A 20,175-nucleotide genomic window follows, 5' to 3' on the forward strand; every position below is an offset into this window, starting at 1 on the left:
CAGTCCACCGTTTTGTATATTTTGTAGAATTAGCTTTCTTTGCACATTCTCCCCAATAATCAGTACCCTATAGAAGAGAGAGTAGATGTTTTACCATGCTTGATCAGACAAGCATGCCAATTGTTTTATCAGGGATACTTTAAATTTTAGTAATGATAGTCAATATTCTTGGTATACATCTATATCAAATTGTGCGATTTTTTTTTTAATCTATTGTGTTTTTCATTTTTTTTTAATTTTTGTATCATTTCATAACTTCAATAAATGCTTCAGTATATTTCCCAAAAATGGTAGTAGACACCCGCCTTCTTCCTCTCCACATTTTGAGCAACCCTCCCCTTCTAACTTTCACTTTTAGAGTGACCCCCTTTGATTCTTTTGACCCCCAGGCCGTAAATAATGGCTTCTTACATAGTATACATGCAATCGTTCCGTAACGACAAATACCGAAATAGTACAGAATTGCCAAAGTTTATATGGAACTTAAAAGTCAAGGACCAAATCTTTGACATCTCGTGGCCAATTATTGATAAAGCATCGAGCTACTCTAACATAAGCAAGCGATGCAATCCTTGTGTATCAGAAAAGCTGCACATCATCAATGCTGACAAATCTACACTGTTAAACGCTCTGAGTTGTCGCCATCAAAACAAATATTACTAAGGGAACGAGCACAATTAACGGCAGGGGGGCTGGAAGAGAAAATATGTGGTGCATATATTTTTTACAGGCCTCCCCCTAAGACCAGCAAAAATTTTAGTGCCCCCCCATCACCGGCAACAAAATTTTTGTGGCCCCCCTCCCCAAAAAAGAAAGATTACATAGGTACAAAGTTGTACACATATATATAATCCTTATAACTTTTAATATATGCTTTAGTGAAAACAACATTCTTGCATTCTTGAAATAAATAATAAACAAATAAATATATAAATAATAAAGAAACAAAATAACATATGTTCAAGCTTTACTACTTGTAACACCTACAGCTACTTTTCAGTATTGTGTTGTGCTATTTTAATGTCAAAGAATGAATGCCATTTTTTCTCCTTTTTTCAGTATTTTTTCCTGTGTGTCCACTACGTATTCTAGTTCTTCCTATAGCATGATGAAATAACCAGTTTCAACCTAGCCTCTGTATCATTACCAACCATTATTATTGTTGACAAATGAAGTCAATTTTCAATAATAATATTGCTCATTTTACACATAACAACTGCATTGTGAGGTTTAAGACTTGGTATTTCATCATGCTACAAGAAGTTTAACAAGGAACTCCAGCTTCAACAAGGAACAAAAATGCTGAAAAATATTCTCTGTCTGTCATGGTGTAAAAAATTTTGGTGGCCCACCCCTTACCTTCCCTGGAATATTCATGGCCCATCCCAAGAACACTCATTTTTTTTCGTGCCCCCCCCCATTTTCTCTTCCGCCCCCTGCCGTTAATTGTGCTCGGTCCCTAATCAAGGTTTAACAGCACCTTCAAATAGAATGGTACGTCCCAACCCAAATAAATGAGACTGTTGAGCTAAGAGTCCTTTCACTTCTGTCTGAAGATTGCAGGATGCATAAAACTTAGTAACAAATAATTTACAGCAACGAATCTCCTTGAACCGATAGTGGTTTTTGTTAATGTTGCAACACCACATACTTCCTTTCATCAAAATGGAATGCATGTGGTTTCTGTATTTCCCAAAATTTAAAATTCACAATGACCGTCAACTAACTCAACGAGAACAAATTAAAAATTCCGATTTTCACAAAATAAGCCCATGAAAATTTTATTTACTCCACGAACTTCAAAATGAGCCAGCACGAGTGGTGAGACCACGGACGTGCTGTAAAAGTGCAAAGCCTGCGAGTAAATTAGAGAAAAATACCTTTCAAATCCTAACATTTGATTTTCATCTGATTCGATTGTTCTCATAATGATAATGTAACCAGAATGAACATCAGGGACTTGCATACCCCTACGCAGGGTAAAGAAACGGTGCTGGCTTATTGAAATTTGCGTACAACCTGAAATATAATTTTTTTTAGATAATATCCAATACCTTTATGTATTCAAAACTGATTTATTACTTATAAGTGATATGAGTTATAATGTACAACAATTTTTATTTTTATTCACCTTGCTTTTTATCATTTTGCATTCTTTTTGTTAATTTTTGTTACTCTGGTATATTATAATTACAAGTTTTTCGTATTTTATTCTATCTTTTGTATTTTATTGTATCTTTTGTATTTTATTTTATACACTAGGCTCCATTTATGTATGCATTAACTTGGAGTAATAAAAATCAGAAAAAATCTTAAAAATCATAAATTACAAGCCAATGATATCCATCACAGTAGAAATGGCTGCAGAGATAGTTATCTGGTCGTTAGAAAACATCGTAACCTGAACATGGAGATGCGTCGTCATTGCATACCGGAGAGTTCCTCACAGATAGGCACCATTGTTGTTCATTACACAATTGACATGCCCTTGGCCATACCGTATTAGTGATTGTCATTGCAGACGACTCCACTGTTTTCATTAGAAAGGGACGAATTTGAGAACAATAAAATTTCGCTTAGTTCAGTCGACAAACTTTCTAGCTGGGCAAAAGTTTGCAGCGTACTACCTAGGTATTCTGCCACATCATTTATTTTTGGAAATATGTTACATTATACGGTGATATTTATTTGTGCTAAAGAGTTATTTTTCATATTTAATTATGAGATATGTAAATGGCTATAGTATAGCGCTTTTGATGGCTAAACATTGATAAATATGCTTAAAGCCGCATTAGTGAAGCTTGGCAATACACAGGATTTTGTCATGAACTCTCATTGACATTGTACGCTACACATCGTTATACACTTGAAATTACTACCTCTCATTGAAACAAGTTAGAATTTCTCATCATTGCTCTTCTCACAATATCACTCAAAGATACATCTATATGATGTTCATCATCTGAGACCGTTGAGGTGCGCTTCTCCTTCTACCCTGGCCTTATCCCGTGACGTTCGACAGCATCCTTTTTCAGAGCGCCCTCAACGGTATGAAACCAAGCAACGGTCACCGCCATATTTAAATGTTTTCAAGTTGCTTTTCTGTCCAGAAGCCCGACGAAGCGTCAATGTTTATCGGTTGTCTTATCTGATTCAAGGTAAGCTACTCTTCTAGGTAATCACTTAACACCAACTTCACCGAGAGCTTTGGAAGTTATTTCAAATTGCACTCAGAGGAGCATGGTTTCCAATCTCGGAGACATGTTCATGGCAGCAGATATTGTGACCTTTACCCCCGAGTGCGATCTGCTTGTTTTGTCTTTGAGAAATAAGTCTCAACTTGTCGAGAAAGTTCGTTGGATTGTAGAGTGTTTGAATCGGAGACCAGTGTCACGGTTAGGATTGTGCAAGTGTTGGTCGTAGGTGATCAGAATAAGAAATGTCCGAAGAGATGGAAACAATATCACGGCCAGAAGTCAGTGATGTTGCTGATGCTGGTACACACGGCAACCCAAATGGCGTTGATGAGCAAGAAAAACCAAAGGTAGATTCGGCTGTGAAAGTCAGACTGCTTATTTTTAACGTTTAGGCCCTGTAGGAGCCTCCAGGCATGTATCCCATTCTCGTAATGTATTCATCACAGCACAGACAAATTTCATCAGGTCCTTCTTAAACTCCGATGCCAAACATTTCTTTGCTTTCTGCCTTGCCATTGGGATTGTAGACAACATGGAATATTTATCAATATTTTACAGGACCACACTAAAGCATCACCAGCAACCACAAATATGTCAGATGAGCAACTCCATTTCTCAGAAGAAGACATTAAGAGACAACTAGCAGCCCTGGGATATTACAACGTTCCAGATTATCGGCTGAAAGAGTTTGCAAAAGGTTTGTAATCAAATATTTCACACCATGGCATGCTGACATCTGCCACAATCAAAATTAATGCACTAATTCTTTCATTGAAAGTTATACAACAGTAAGGCAGTAAGGTATCGCTGCATGGACATGACTGTCGTTTGCTTTCTGTCAAGTGTTTCATTTTATTTTTTATTGCTCAGTTATTAAGCATGCTGAAACTTCGTGTGACCGCAAGTTTTCGACTTTCAGGAGTGTCTTTTAAGCTCTATTGTTAGACAGTGTACTGGTGCTGTAAATGTTTTCCTCAAGCCAGGGGTCAGCTGATCTGGCACTGGCTCATCACCTATCAGAGCACTGCAATGAATCATTGCAGCTGCTTTGTTAATGAGTTGCTGCCAAAGTGATTGCCGTGACTGTTTCAATATTCTGTCAACATGACATTCATCATTGAAACATGCATCTTTGTATCAGTGGCACCCAATAAAATAAATAAATAAATAAATAAATAAAAGTAATTCAACATATCAACAGACTAACCAAATATATCTACAAGGTACTGATAAAATAGAAAAATTTGCAATAAAAGTATTCTGTTATGGTATTCTCTTATGGAAGATATCATGTTTCAATTTTCAGATCATGTATTAAAGAAAAGCTGCAATAATATATTCCTGTAAAGTGATCTAAAGATTATTTCTTTTCATAATTCTTTACATAAGAGAAAGTCTGAGTACCTGTTGTAAACTACAAGTGTTAGCTTGTATGCAAGAGAAAAAAATTATGTAAACTTGTGATCTGAAAAAACACACTTCTTTCAGTTGAGTTTTAAAGAATGCAATGGTTCAAGACTTGACTGTAATTGTTCTTTTGTAGCATAGGATTAGAAAATGAACTACCACGTCATGTGACCTTGTTTTTAAATTTTCACCCATGTTTATTGTCTTTCAGACTTAGCAAAACTTGTTGAGCATGAAAGGTCAAGGACAAGCTCAAGAAGCAGTTTCCATAGTGATTCCTTTGTTTCAGCATCAGGTAATTGTAGAGTAACATTGTATATGATGAATATCACAATATCTTAAACTATATTTGGGCATGACTTTAGTTTGCACCCAGTGATATATATGAAAGAATACTTAGTGTATTGGTGAAACTATTGTCTATCCATGGACAAAAGTATTAAAGATGCAACCTTTTCAATTTTAGGAGTCAAAAATCGCCCATTTTCAAAGTGACAAATTGTTGTCGTCAACAACGATGGCATGCAGTGAAAGCTCAACCACTGTTCCTATTGACCATTAAATTAGAATTATTGACGGCAAACAGTCAACATGAGACACTGCTCCATATATTACAAATTACAATAGATGTCAACTTCCTTCACAGATGCAGAACCATACCACTACACCCACAGAGTTCCATTAGACAATGCCGCTGGCAGAGGACAACAACGGCAGCTTAATTACTCATCAGTGAGTACACGGTTAATTTTCTTATGTACATTCATATTCATATCAGAAGAAACTTTCAGGTAGTATGCACCTCGAAAGTGAAAGACTTAAAAATTTTGCTCAAATTCTCCTCAGGAATATTTCAACCATTCTCTTTCAAATTCAAGTATGAAAATCGGCGGTACTAGAGAAACAAATTACCCAAGTTTTACCGACATTTGAAATTTAAAATGGTTGCCATCCCTGTGTTAACTCTATGGAGAAAAAAAAAATTTTGGATTTTCAAAAATCTGAGATTGTATTAATTTATATTAAACCAAGAGGTAGATTGGAAAAGAATTGTTAGTTCGAGAGTCCGACTCTCTGTCCCCAAGGGGCGTTCTACCTGAGAGGGAAAATAGCTTTAAATTTTTATAATGTATCCATTATTATTGGTCTATAAAACAAAATTATGTATTCTACCCCATAAAGTGTTTTGGAGTACTAAGTACCATTAACCGTGCAAACAAAAAATTATGTACTAAATGTAGCATGAGCATGAACAAGTGAATTTTATCAAGACTAATTCACTTTTCAACAATAACATTAGAACACTTCATTACAGGCTGTATTGGAAAGTTGAACATCAGGCGTTTTGAAATGATTTTTGGAGTTGAACTGTACTTCACAAATAACAATGGCAAATACACTTAAAAGTTACTTGTTCTGACAAAAAGCTTCTAGCAACGTGATTCTTGGTTTTGTTGTGTCAGGTCTCTCAAGCACCTAGTCTCATTCAGCCAGTCCAATGACCGTTGAATACCAAGTGACTTGTATGATAAATCTTATATGTAGGCATATCAAACTAGACTGAGGAACATGATACACTGATACAAAACCAGGGACCACTGAACACTGACGAATAAATTTGACCCATTCCTGACATCAAGATATCTGAGAAGTTTAAGTCTTCAAGCTTAGGTTTTCAGGGTAAAATCAGCACTATTCAACATGTCAGTCTGTGGCGGAACTTGTTGATTTCTAAAAAAAAGGATACAAGATAACTTTAACAACCTTCAAAAGCAGTTGACAAAAGCGGTAGAGTGGCAAAAAAGGTAGAACTTCAAGAACAGTCAGCTTTTTGTATCAAATCTCTCCCTTGAAATTGAATGCATTGCAAAAACATGTTATGTACTATTTTTGTTCAGAGTGAGCATACCAAATATGGCAAAGAGAATGAAGACCAAAATACTGACAGGCCAGAGCTTTATGAAGGAAAGGCAGCTGGCAGTGAAGTGATGAGAAAACCAGAGTATTCCATGTATGAGGCGCAACAAGAACAGAGAGAAGTAAGGAGCCAAGGAAATAGCCCTGTCAAGTCTGCTGTAGGAAATTCACCAAGCAAGAAAATTGTCAGGAAAAGAAAAGTTGTTAGGTAAGTAATATTATCTAAAATATTTACATTTCATTTCATATCAGTGTAGCTCTTTCACCACCAGCATGGTTTGGTAAAAACTCATCGCTATCCATGGTGAGTTAGGACATGTTTACAGAGATTTTGGGGTGAACACATTAATAACAGGGACATCAATGACATCTGCATGCATACCAGTAGTAGTCACGACTTTCGGTAGTTTCATTACCATGAATGGAGAATGACAATTTCATTCTGTTGCAGGAAAATCGGTGGTCAATCACAGGTATTTGATGAGTCAATTACAGAGAGTGAACCAGGTAAGTATGCTACAAAAATAGGGAAATCTATCGTTTGATTGAGAGGCACACATTTGAAAATTCAAGCGATGTTGGAGTTTGTAATGTCTATTACATCCCCGGAGTTTTGAAGACTCATATGGATATGTCAGAGCCATAGAAAAAAATTTGTTGACAAAATGTTGATTTGGCATTTCAGTACATTATCTGCTGAATTGACAGCTCTGTGTCATTCATTGCTAGCAATATGCCCACTACATTTTACATTGTAATGTGAATTTTGATGAAATTCACGAAGGATTATTATAAAATTCACAATTCAAAGAAATGACATGAACTTTAACTTTACCAGTTGTACATGCTTAAAAAGTTTTAAAAAATGGAATACCCTTCCCTCTATGTTACAGATGATGTGAGTTCATTGGAGGATCAGTTCAGGCACCTACCTGTCAGAGATGATGGTGATATTGCATCAGTGACAGAGAATGAATCTACCGATGCCATCCAAGAAATTTACAGCAGGAGACCGCACTCAGCAAGGCCAGATTTAGTAAGTCATATCACAGACTTTTCATGATGTCAGAGTAGGGAAGATAAATGTCATTGCAATGATGAATGTGGTTTAACCCTTAGAGTGCCAATGTCAATTTTTGTTGCCTTTCCAGACTATAACACCAACAATTTTTTTTCAGATCTAGACAATTTTTTTGTAACTTTCCCCAAACTTTTGGTCAAAAACTGTTGCAAATGAAAAGTTACATCTGTTTGGTCCAAAACTATGAAATAATTAAAGAAAAATTAATAAAAATTGGTAAATTGTTGCACAGAAATCTTGGCGGGAAAAATTAAAACCGCATTCAAAGGGTTAACCTTTCCACCGCAACCCTATTATTTGAGAAAGATGGGTTGACCTATTCATTTGGTATATTGGGATGAAGTGGTTAAAATCATATACAAAATGTCAAATAAAGCATTTCAGTGTATTTTTTATATCTTCAAGTGTTACATCACATGTGTGTTGATGTTAAAAGCTTTCTTCATAAAGTGTATACTATCACTATGACTTAGTAGCTTTGATCATTCTATTCAACCAACACAACAGCACCCAGGGACTTTGTGTTCTTCTGTCAATAATTACAGTGACAGGTAATGTGTAAACATATCATATGGCACCTTAAAAAAAGGATATATTTTATGACAAAATCTCATAAATAACATCAAAAGATAACTTTGTTTTCATTTTTTCTAACGCCAGTATCCACACAGACCGTCCGGTGATGAAGACAGTGTATTTGCACCACACTTACCCAGGTCTTGTAAGTCAAATCATTATTTCAGTATGTATAAATTTATGGGGAGAAAAAGGCAAACTTTGAAGCCCAAATGTCCCGTGGATCTCAGTAAACTGATTTTAGTTCTGGAGAGTCATGAGGACAGATGTTGGAACAGGTATTCATGTTGCAAAGATCTATTTGTAAAGTGCATTTATCCCATGTGAATGAAAGCGGTATACAAGTTTGGTACATCGTTTGAAATGTGTGTAATTGTCTTATTCACATCTTACAGGTGTCTGTTTCCCCGAGTTTAAAATAAGTTGAAACAAATTGCGTTGTATTCCAGCTTGACGAAATACATACATGCTTCAGTTGGAGATCAAGGATGTTATTACCCAATATGATTTGCAAAGGGTGTCTCGTCATAATGCAAAGTGGGAAAGCTAATGCCATACAAGATATGAATGTTTATAACTGCAGTATTATTTGCCTTTATTTCTCAGTCATCAGGCCATCCAGTAGCCATCCACACACAAAGAACCTGCGCAAGACAGACCCAGTGACAAGGTAAGAAAATGATGTGCCTCAGACACAACAATCATTGCAAAAGATATTCATTGTTTAGATGAAAATCAGAGACACTACAATTTTGATGAAACTATGAAGAAGTCTCGGAGTGGACAAGAAAACATACAAAGTACTAGTAAAGTATAGCTGGTGAAAAAGTTCCAAGACTAGATGATCTGTATACACTTTATGATGATCACGTAAATGTAGAGAGTTTGTTGTACATTGCCTCATATTATTTTGCAACAAGTCATGGACATGCAAAAATACCACAAATATCACATGCACAGTTATTTTCAAGCAATTATGAATTTCAGATTGTAAATGTTTGAGATCTCCTTAAAATGGTTCACACTTAATATCATCTTTACTTCTTGATTCAGATACCAATTATACAGGCAAAGTTGGAATACATTCAAAGTTCCTGGTGAAAAGAACAGAAAAGAATTAAGATGGGCAGTCAGGGTAAGTCTGCAATATTCTGAATTCTTTCACTTCTTCAGATGTGTGCTGTCAATAAAGTGGATTTCTTTACAGTCTTCGATCCTTTCCCAACTAACTTTTGGTTTAACCCTATTGCTTTCTGGAGCAAAGTTGGATTCTTAACCCTTTCACCGCCATGGTTTGGTCCAAATCAATTGTTATCGATGGTGATTTTGGACCTGTTTACAGGGAAATGGGAGTGGATAGGTTAAAAGGGGAACGAGGCGTTTTCAAAACAGGGTAGCATATTTGTTGTGACCTATACATTTTGAGGTTGTAAACAAGAAAGTATTCTTTGATAGCAAATATAATCCCTCGAGTTAGTTCTTGTAAATACATACTGTTATGATGTTGAGGATCTTTGTCTGGTCTGAATTTTGTCATTCTTTCATTTTACAGGAGCAGATGCTTCAACAGGATGAAGTGTATCAACCAAAACGTGATCACAGAGTCTATGTACCAAATAGCTACGTTGTACCGACTGACAAAAAACGACAGGCCCTGCGCTGGGAAATCAGAACAGAGCTGGCCCATGGTCAAATGCCACCGAGTAAATTCTCATGAATTCATTCTGCAGCATGAAGCTTGGGACATTTGAAACATGAAATCAGTTGACACTGTGCATCATTCTCTCACATCACTCATTTTCACGGTCACCCTCAAAATATTAGACAGATAAATTGTGGCTATGGTTTCTACTGTCATGTAGCCTGTGAGTGTACCTCACAACGATGCAGAACTGTATAGGCTTGGCCTTTGTACACTATGCAAACTGACAAGATTTAGATTTTTTCAATGTTTACAGTGCCAAGCATTTCATTCAAATGCATACTCCTGCACAAAGTAAGAAATATGTACAGAAAAATATTTGTATAAATTTGATACCAACCGCTTCACTACTTCATGTCGTACTCCTGTTCTTTCATCTTGTCATATTTCTTTTCTGAAATCTCTCGTCATTGTTAACATGTTTTTAGTAACTGGAAGGCAATGAACTGATACCGTAGTATTATTGTAATGTATGTACAGGTAACATCTATGTGTTGTATGTCATCTTTCTTTAAGCATCACTCATCTACATGTGATTTAGAAACTTCCTGTGAATTATGCAACAAAAGGGTGTATTTAAGTTGAAGCAAATCCATCTAATTATCTATTTCAGTGAAGATTTTAATCATAGATGTAATTTCTTTTTTAACGACGAAAAATGTTTTATATCAATAATAAAATTCAGAAGTCCTAAGAACGTGTCCTGTCACACTTTTTGTTCTGTACATTGTGAAGTTGGAGTATACAATGTTGTTTTGAAACTCTCTGCACAGATGTTGTTTTGAAACTGACAAAGTATTTTTATTCAGTCCATAATAAAAGTCCATCCCTTCAAAGAAACACAAGTAAAACAACTTGCTGGCAAAGCCAGCATCTCTGTGGAAATGTTAAGCAGAAATAATTTGTATTGCACTCCAAATTTGTAGGTAATTTCTGTTGTTGCCATGGAAACAAATCACATTGAAAGAACTGAATAATTTACAAGTACGAGCAGTAAAGACAAGATGAAGGCTGGGGCAAGAATGGACTGCAATTATTTTGAATACAAATGGAACCATATCCTGCTGAAAAAAGGCTGCATCCAAGTAAGAAATTTGTGAATAGAAAAACAAGGTTAAAACACCAAAGTATATACAGATCCATAATAGTAAACTTAGGTTCACACAGAAGCAAAATCAATGGTTCTCCTGAATAAAAGGGCTCAATGTGTTCTGTAGACTCAGGTAAGCTCAAGAGATCACGGAATGATGGTACAAACAAACCCATGAGTGAAAATGCATATGGAAATACATTCATTTCTGTCCGAGTTTGTGCACATGGTTTTGTTTCTACCATTAAAACCTCAATGATATTATTACATAACAATATGAAAGGCACCTTTAAAGTTATGCAGATATCTTCAATATCATTGCATGACCCTGTATGCACAAATCAGTCTGTTCACAAATGAACAGACTACCTGTGGATGTTACATTATGCTATGCTATAGCTGCATTGTTTACTGCAAGAATTTGATTTGTTATCAAATTATTGCAGGCAGGCTTCAAAATCTCAGCATACAGAAGAACATTTTGACTGTAGAGCTCTGAAAGTCCCCAATTGACATGTATTTAACAACAGGTGTAAAACTTCATTAAAAATAGTGACAATGTCACTGGTCGCTCCCATATAGTTATCAAAACAAGCTAAAATCAAGCTAAAAGATTTTTTTATCACAAATAGAAACAATTCCCCCAATAAAATAAAATTATGCAAATTTCACCAGAATTTGATCAAATCTTACTGACGTCACCCGTAAAAACCTCTATACTAAGTTTCAACTCAATCGGACGTGTGGTTTCAGAGTTAAAAAAAAATTTTTGATCAAAAATGAAAAAAATAGCCAAAAAATGCAAATATGCAAAGTTCACCACGATTTGCCCAGATTTGGGAAAGGTCACTCCTATGCATCCATACCAAGTTTCAAATCAATCAGACTTGTGGTTTCAGAGAAGAAGATTTTTTGACCAAAAATGGGAGAAAATTACAAAAAAATTCATGAAAATAGCAAGTCCAAGATACTGACCCAAGATGTGCACAATCATTTCAGGTCAGCCCAAAGTACTTACATGCTAATTTTTCATCTAATCTGCTCAGTGGCTATTGAGATTTTCAATAAAATGTAAACTTGTAAACATATATACATATGGCTATGGGAGCTAACAAGCGACCCAATGGTCGACAGAGCTCTGCTGTGTTATGTAGAGAGCAACGTTTTGTGACATATGTATTGATGAAGAAGGTTGAGATCTTTGATAGCTCATTTCAGGATGGCCTGACCTAAAATGGCAAAATTAGCTGCAAAAATACAAAATTGATGATTTCATCATAATTATGTATAAAAATGTATACCAAATATCAAAGCTATCACATGAGTAACTTTTGAGAAACAAATATTTTGACCAAAAACTGCAAAAACTGACCCAACAATACAAAAATTGAAGATTTAATCAAATTTCACTATATCACACTAAGAGAAACCCCAGGAACCTGTATACCAAATACCAAATATCAAAGGCATCAGACAAGTAGTTTTTGAGAAACACATTTTTTGACCAAAAATGGCAAAAATTGCCACAAAATACAAAATTGCAGATTTCATCATATATTCTGTATATCATATTTAGTTTATCTGTAGGAACCTGTATACCAAATATCAAAGCTGTCAGACGAGCGGTTTTGATGAAATAAATTTTGACCAAAAATGACAAAAAATTCCTTAAAAATACAGATTTGCTTATTTCATCACAATTTGAACAAATCCAAGTTGGGCTTTCCCTAGGGACCTGTATACCAAATATCAAAGCTGTAAGACAAGCGGTTTTGATGAAATAAATTTTTGACCAAAAATGACAAAAAAATTCCTTAAAAATACAGATTTGTTTATTTCATTACAATTTGAACAAATCCAAGTTGGGTTATCCCTAGGGACCTGTATACCAAATATCAAAGCTGTCAGACAAGCGGTTTTGATGAAATAAATTTTTGACCAAAAATGACAAAAAAATTCCTTAAAAATACAGATTTGCATATTTCATCACAATTTGAACAAATCCAAGTTGGGTTATCCCTAGGGACCTGTATACCAAATATCAAAGCTGTCAGACAAGCGGTTTTGATGAAATAAATTTTTGACCAAAAATGACAAAAAAATTCCTTAAAAATACAGATTTGCATATTTCATCACAATTTGAACAAATCCAAGTTGGGCTTTCCCTAGGGACCTGTATACCAAATATCAAAGCTGTCTGACCAGCGGTATGAAGAAGAAGATTTTTTACCAAAAACGCCTTTTTTGGCACTAATTTGCATATTTTTGGCAATGACAACTTCATTTGAACAAAATCTCATCTACAGCCCATCATCCATGTACACACCAAATATCAAGATGAAATGTGCAGCAGTTTTGGAGTTTTTGATGTTGACGGACAGACATACAGACATACAGACATACAGACACACAGACATACAGACATACAGACATACATACATACAGACATTTCCCTAGCCTATAAGAATAGCTTCCATTGCCATATATACATATGGCTATGGGAGCTAAAAAACCTCTTTGTAGCTACCGGTAATAGAGACATTTTTTCCGAGATGAACCGAACAGCTGAAAAGAACTGCTGTACCAAAAAACCAATGATGTTGTGTCCATCTGGCAAGTTTGGCACATCAATAGGAAAATTACAACATTTCAGTAGAGTATGATCACAGAACTGTAGTTTCATGAGTAAGTTGTCGATGGAAGTAGAAACCAAGAAAGTAATATAAAGAAACATTCAGTCAATGGAAGTAGAGCAAAATAAAACAATGAATTACTTGTAACCTAGAGGGTCCTTAGAGTGAGGGACTTGGCATAGAGTACATAGCTGGAGGCCCTCAGCAAAACACTTGATTCATAGCCACAGGTTTATGTTCACTAATCTTAAATCATGTCAAGATATTACATGTTACTGAAAAGATTCAATTAACACAAAAAGAATTTGAGAAATGATACTAAAAATTGATTCAAAACTTGGATCAATTATCAAGAATACTCTTGTAAGACAGTGATATTGTTCCAGACAAACATGAAAAAGAAAAAAACTGTTCCATGATAATCAAAGGACCTGCCTTTAATCATCTAAATGTTCACACTATAAAAAAGTGTAATTGATGTATTTCTGACTTATTGGATCCCCCAATCTTAGCATCAACTTCACCAGCCCACTTGGATGCACCTCAAACTATAATAATAACTCTGGTTTTGCTGAAACAGACAAGGATGTACAGAAAGAGATATTGCATTACCACTGTAACATACTTGTGAACAAACTGCATGAGAAAGACATTATTTTGGGTTTTCTGATCATGAATGGTGGACACATAGAGGGCGCTATTCAGATAAAGCAGCAACATTTAACCATAAAACGGAAAGGAAATCTGCGCATCCTGCTGAAATCCTACTTCTCACTTACTAATCAATGCTTTGTACTAATGCTTTACTACTCAGTATATTCCTTGGTTCTTGTAAAATAATATGATTATTAAACCCAGAATATAACTAACTGTATAATATGCCATTATTAAATATGATTATTAATCAGCTGTAAATAAAAAATACATGTGAGGTGCTTTTGTTTGGTCTCATTCAATTTTGCAAAGAGCTCATAATCTTGCTCCAAAATCACTGAAACAAATCAGATTGAGAGTAACAATCCTTTGGTTCTTGTTGAAATACTTTGATAAGAATTCACGCTGCCAATGGCACCAATTGTACGGTAGTTCATGCAAAGTTTTGCTCTATATATAAATATTAAAATATGAAAATTTCCCTCATTCCAACAGTACACTACTGGTACATCACTGGTACATTCAGTTGTGTTCTTTGCTTTAAATTGTAAGGCGAACTAGGTCGATGTATAATCACCAATGACTTGTAAAAACTGTGAGTCATTGTGCATGCAAAGAGTGATCTAGAAACCCATTCTTATGAAGTAATAGCATTGTAATAAATTATTCATGGGGAAGCACACTGGGCATCATAATCACTGTATAGAGTGTATGGTCCACCGCTCATTGGTCTCTAACACTAGCAGATGCATTCTGGGAACACTGATTACAAGTCAGCAGTTGCATTCTGGGAACAGAAATCAAATGGCTGTACATTCCAAGAACTTTAATCACGTTACAAACAGCAAAATGGTTGAAAACAAAAGTGTATACAAGTGAAGGTATGAACACAAATTCAAAAAGAAAGATTAAATGAAAACTTGCAATATGCAGTAACTGATGTATAGAACAAAAACACATGAATAGAATTGAAGGCACAGCTACAGCACTGTTTGCAAATGGCATAAAGATGATGATGAAAAATCCATCTGTTCTTGATACAACTCAAGACAATCTTCACAGAAATTCAAAGTGTCTACAAACATTCCCAGTGTTCACAGAAATTCCCAGTCTTCAGCTATATCTGGTTGAGTTTTAACGGTTGTTGGACTTGGAAGCACACTGACAGTTCTCATCAAGGTCCGTGTGATTCTCTGATGAATATGGCCATCTTTGTCTATCGACCACAGATGATTGTTTGGTGATGCTGAGAAATAACATAAACAAAATGAAACTAGTTTTAAGTTTCATTCACTGTGAACTAGTATGAGTCAATAGATGCACCCTGATTTAATAAAGTCTGTTTCACAGTCTACCATCGGCCTCTTGTATAAACAAACATTAAACTACAGATGTTGAAGGTACAGATATTCTGATGATTTCTTCATAGTTTGGTCATAGCCTACCATTTATCAAGACATTCTCAAATCATATGCTATAAACTAGTCCTACCACAAGGAAGTACAGACCTGATATGAAAGTAAAATTGCCCGGTATTTTCTTCCAGTAGTCGCCATTGGGGTTTCTGTCGCTGATTCCATACCTACAGGCTATGTCTCCGTTAGGACACAGTGCCCACACCATATCAGCACTGATGGCCAACTGCAGACAAGGTGTCCCTGAAATAATAATGTCGTATTGCTGGTGTGAAAATGTAACCAATGTGAGATGTGAAATTGTTAAAAAGAAACAACAGGCAAGTCACTTTAAAATATAATTCTAAATGGCACAGTTATTGGTAGTTTTTGAATGTTCACACTGAAATACTGGCCTAGATATGTATGACAAGGGACAATGTCACTCTCTTTTGGCTGGATTCTATCAAGAAAAAGTGAAATACTGTCGGAAGGATCAACTATGGACTCAAACAGTGCTAATACATGACAAGATCAGTGCAAAATTTGCCCATACTGTACTGAACACTAAGACTTGTAGCTTTGTCAACACTAGATAGGGCTGTCACATGAGGGCGCTCCTACACTCACTTTCTTTACTTTAAGCAGGAGTGACATCTAATATGATAGACCTTGCCATCTAAAGAGCAAGTGTATGTGGAAGCACCCTGGTATGACTGACCTTTCAGTCTACTGTACACCAAGGTTTGCAGTTAGTATACGTAGTGCAACATTTTGCTCAGCATTTCTGGCAAATACCAGAAATCCTGCAACTGTTTGATATGTTCTTTATCAAAGCGGGGTTGAAGGCAAACGTGAAGATGCCATACAATTTAAATACTCTGCAACTACTGGTACACTAATGCATTGAAACAATGTCTAAGTACCGCAACTTTGTCCAGTTAAAAAGAACAGATATGCTACAGTGTAAAACTCAACTATTATATGGGAGGGAATCTAAAGATAATCTTTCCTATTTGCAAATAGGGAACCTTCCATCTCCTCTTATGAAAGTAGATCTATGAGATGTTGAAATAGAATCAACACTAAACCAAAAGAAACATAGCCATTGTGAATCCATACATCACAAGACATAAGAAGACATCAGGTACTCAGGTCTACATCACAGTGGAAATTTATAACGCAATGACCATTCATTTGTAATACTCCTTACCTGATACAAGGTCCCAATCACTTCCTATCGGCAATCTTTGTGAGATTCCCTTCCTGACATACACAGCTTTCCTGTTGTCAACAGCCCATACCATCTGATCACTGGGGCCCACCATAATCTGTGTGAAGTAAGATCCCAGACCCTGTGGTCTGCCCTCTACAGGTAGCCATGCGGGATTCAATGATGCATGTGCTGGCGGTTTCACCCCCATGCGAAAGTAGATGTAACCATTGGTGTCGCATATCCAGACAGCTTCACTGCCACATGACATGTGTGCAATGTGGACATTTCCTAGAAAACCCAAAAAGATGCATGAACACAGGGATAGTGGCATCTTATATTGTCATCATAAAGCAAATGAACATATCCATTGATTTGAACATAAATCTTACAAATTTACTATAATTTCACATATGGCTGCAAATTCCTCTTACAGCCCTGTGATGATAAACCAAGATAAAGAATACTTTTAATGTTAGTTTCATGGGAAGTTATATATTCCATAATTTTGGGCCCTAAAACTTCACTTAAAATTACATGCTTACAAATTGCTCAATTATACACTTTCTACAAAAATACATTTACAATAGAAATTACATTTTAACAAGTATATACTTTGCATAAATGGATACATTTACCATGGAATTTACATATAATTTGCATTAACGAATACATTTACCAATGGAAATCAGGTACACATAGGTCTGTAAAGCTCACTGAAAACTAACCTAACTGGCTGAGATCCAGTGGTTTCCAGCTGACCCCTTGCCTGCAATGATCAGCCATTCCAGCTCTGATGAAGACAGCACCATTATGACTCAATCCCCACACAGCCTGCGGAGTTGCACTGATGTACTTGAACATGACATTCAGCGGGGGGATCACTGGGGTAGGTTTACGTGTGTTAGGGGGAAAACAGAACACCTCGCCATTGGGTTGAAGGGCCCATACTAAACCTGCAAATGATCCAATTAAATGTCAGATACAGAATACTTCAGCATTAATTTTCATTCACACTGCATGATCAAGTAGAAATATTGCCATCATCTATGCACAGATATGTTTAATGATGGCTACAAAGTTTAGGATACCATATCACACAATTCACTAAAACCTTACTGTTATTCAGAGTCTAACAGTGCAATATTGCTTACGATGGCACCATGTTGAACTCATAACACTGCTACACTAAAAATCCCATTAGTATGGGTACACATCTCTTTTGCCTTGAAGTCAAGTATCTATAGGCAGTACAAAAGGACATCCTCAGTAACCCAGCATGGGATATCATGCGGAAGGTATGAAAACATGCTGTTTGTTACTATAAGTTGCTTTCTCAGAATGTACATAATATTTGTTTACCGTAACGAGAACTTGCAGCTGCACTTGCACTGACACATTCCCATCGAGCAGAGTCTGCAATTCCAACAGGAGTGGCCATTTCCCATCGATGTCCTTTATAAAGCAATAGAAAAATGGTCAAAAGAAAATCCTCAATGTGCCTCTTCACATCAGAAGATGCTACATCTGACATACAATAGTGTTCAGCAATCAAAGAAACTTTTATGCCTGTGGCTTGAACATGTATTTCGTGCAAGCTATACACAAACCGGGAAAGTCAGTTTTGTATGTACAAGTGCATATATGTATTGGTGTATGCATCGTGATTTTATTTTTCTTATGTCGTTTTTAATCAAAAATACATTGGAGCAGGATAAAAAAAGAAACATATATTTGTGTGATTTCTACAATGTTGGTACTGGATAGTAAAAGATATAACAGAATTCACAATGAAACAGTGATGAGATATGACTGTCCAAAAATACAAAGTATCCGTGTTGTTACAGAAGATGGAATGTGCCTCGAAATTGATAGAATTTTAAACTTTTTCTCGAACTTTCTTCAAAGAAACTTTCAACAATTCTCTATCAAAATAAAGAATAACCAGACATGAACTGAAAATGCTCAAGTGTTTCATTACATATTGCATTATTATATTTGAACCTTTGCCACATGTTTGCAACTTCATTGAAAGTAATATGATCAGTACCGTATAATAAACAATATTCACCGCCGATTAGTTATAAAAGGTCATGAAGTATACAAATATGTAATTAGCTGAAATAAAAATATTACAGTTCTTTGACTTCTGTCATTGTATCACCACTTTATATAGCAAGTGTAATTACCTTTGGCCAAATCCTTCAAGTCATATATGCTGAACTGTGAAAGCTCATTAGATATGCAAATTATAAATTAGCTGACATGAAAATGTGAAATGACTTCAATATTGTTTTAACCTGGTATAATCCTCAATGTACATAGCATGTTTTGCCAACTTTGATCAAGTAAATCCCAGTATACATCCGTTATTAGAAAAGATCATTGAATATGCAAATTTGGAATTGGCTGAAGAAAAAATGCTCAATGACTTTCAATAATGTTGTATCATAGTATCTTTAATGTATATAGCAAGGTTCATCAACTTCGGTCCGGTCAATTCAGATATATATCCCTAATTAGCAAAGTTCATTAAATATATAAATTAGGAATTGGCTGAAGTAAAAATGCTTAATGACTTTCAATAATGTTGTATCATAGTATCTTCAATATATGTAGCAAGTTTTGTCAACTTTAGTCAAGTCAATTCAAAATATATATCCCTAATTAGGAAAGTTCATTAAATATGCAAATTACGAATTGGCTGAAGAGAAAATGCTTAATGACTTTCAATAATATTGTATTATAGTGTCATTAATGTACATAGCAAGTTTCATCAATTTTGATCAAGTCAGTTCAGATATATATCCCTAATTATGAAAATTCATTTAATATGCAAATTCGGAAAATGCTAAATGACTTTCAAGAATGTTGTATCATAGTAGCTTCAATACATGTAGCAAGTTTCGTCAACTTTAGTCCAGTCAATTCAAATATATATCCCTTATTAGCAAAGTTCATTAAATATGCAAATTAGGAATTGGGTGAAGTTAAAATGCTTGATGACTTTCAAGAATGTTAAATTATAGTATCTTCAATATACATACCAAGTTTGCTCAAATTTGATCCAGTCAAATCAGATATATATCCCTAATTAGGAAAGTTCATTAAATATGCAAACTAGCAACTATCTTTCATGTCACCCCTTAATGATTCCCACTACTGATATATTTTGGTGTGATCAACATTTGAAGCAAATCTCGTCAAATTGTGTGCAGTCGTTTTTAATGTACATCCGTTTTTTCTAAAATCATTAATTATGCAAATGAGCAAAATGTGTGCAAGCCAGACCCACCAAAAACTAATCAGTT

General features: G+C 35.4%; 2 protein-coding genes across 5 annotated transcripts in view; one reads left to right on the forward strand and one right to left on the reverse strand.

Annotated features, from left to right (window-relative positions):
- Positions 1–3,040: 3,040 nt before the first annotated feature.
- Positions 3,041–10,577, forward strand: LOC139149280 (centriolar and ciliogenesis-associated protein HYLS1-like). 2 transcript variants are annotated; one of them, XM_070720933.1, is made up of 11 exons: positions 3,041–3,158; positions 3,756–3,894; positions 4,816–4,899; positions 5,251–5,336; positions 6,503–6,729; positions 6,973–7,028; positions 7,415–7,557; positions 8,263–8,323; positions 8,785–8,848; positions 9,232–9,313; positions 9,731–10,577. In XM_070720933.1, exons 2-11 carry the CDS (start codon positions 3,789–3,791, stop codon positions 9,893–9,895), a joined length of 1,074 nt encoding a protein of 357 aa, XP_070577034.1. In that variant the 5' UTR covers positions 3,041–3,158; positions 3,756–3,788; the 3' UTR covers positions 9,896–10,577. The 2 variants fall into 2 exon arrangements, with proteins under 2 accessions (XP_070577034.1, XP_070577033.1); XM_070720932.1 differs by lacking the exon at positions 3,041–3,158 and adding an exon at positions 3,353–3,544.
- A 79-nt stretch (positions 10,578–10,656) lies between these two features.
- The window catches only part of LOC139149273 (tectonin beta-propeller repeat-containing protein 2-like), a 33,015-nt gene continuing 23,496 nt past the window's right edge, over positions 10,657–20,175 (reverse strand). For 2 of the 3 annotated variants that reach the window (XM_070720920.1, XM_070720918.1), the window contains exons 11-15: positions 18,227–18,319; positions 17,593–17,820; positions 16,865–17,155; positions 15,766–15,915; positions 10,657–15,503 (exon numbers count right to left, since the gene is read on the reverse strand). In XM_070720920.1, coding sequence (XP_070577021.1) covers positions 15,352–15,503; positions 15,766–15,915; positions 16,865–17,155; positions 17,593–17,820; positions 18,227–18,319 — 914 coding nt within the window. In that variant the 3' untranslated portion in view covers positions 10,657–15,351. The remainder of the gene's footprint in view (positions 15,504–15,765; positions 15,916–16,864; positions 17,156–17,592; positions 17,821–18,226; positions 18,320–20,175) is intronic. The other variant, XM_070720919.1, reaches the window with a different exon arrangement.

This window comes from Ptychodera flava, chromosome 14 (genome assembly GCF_041260155.1).
Source record: "Ptychodera flava strain L36383 chromosome 14, AS_Pfla_20210202, whole genome shotgun sequence".
NCBI lineage: Eukaryota > Metazoa > Hemichordata > Enteropneusta > Ptychoderidae > Ptychodera > Ptychodera flava.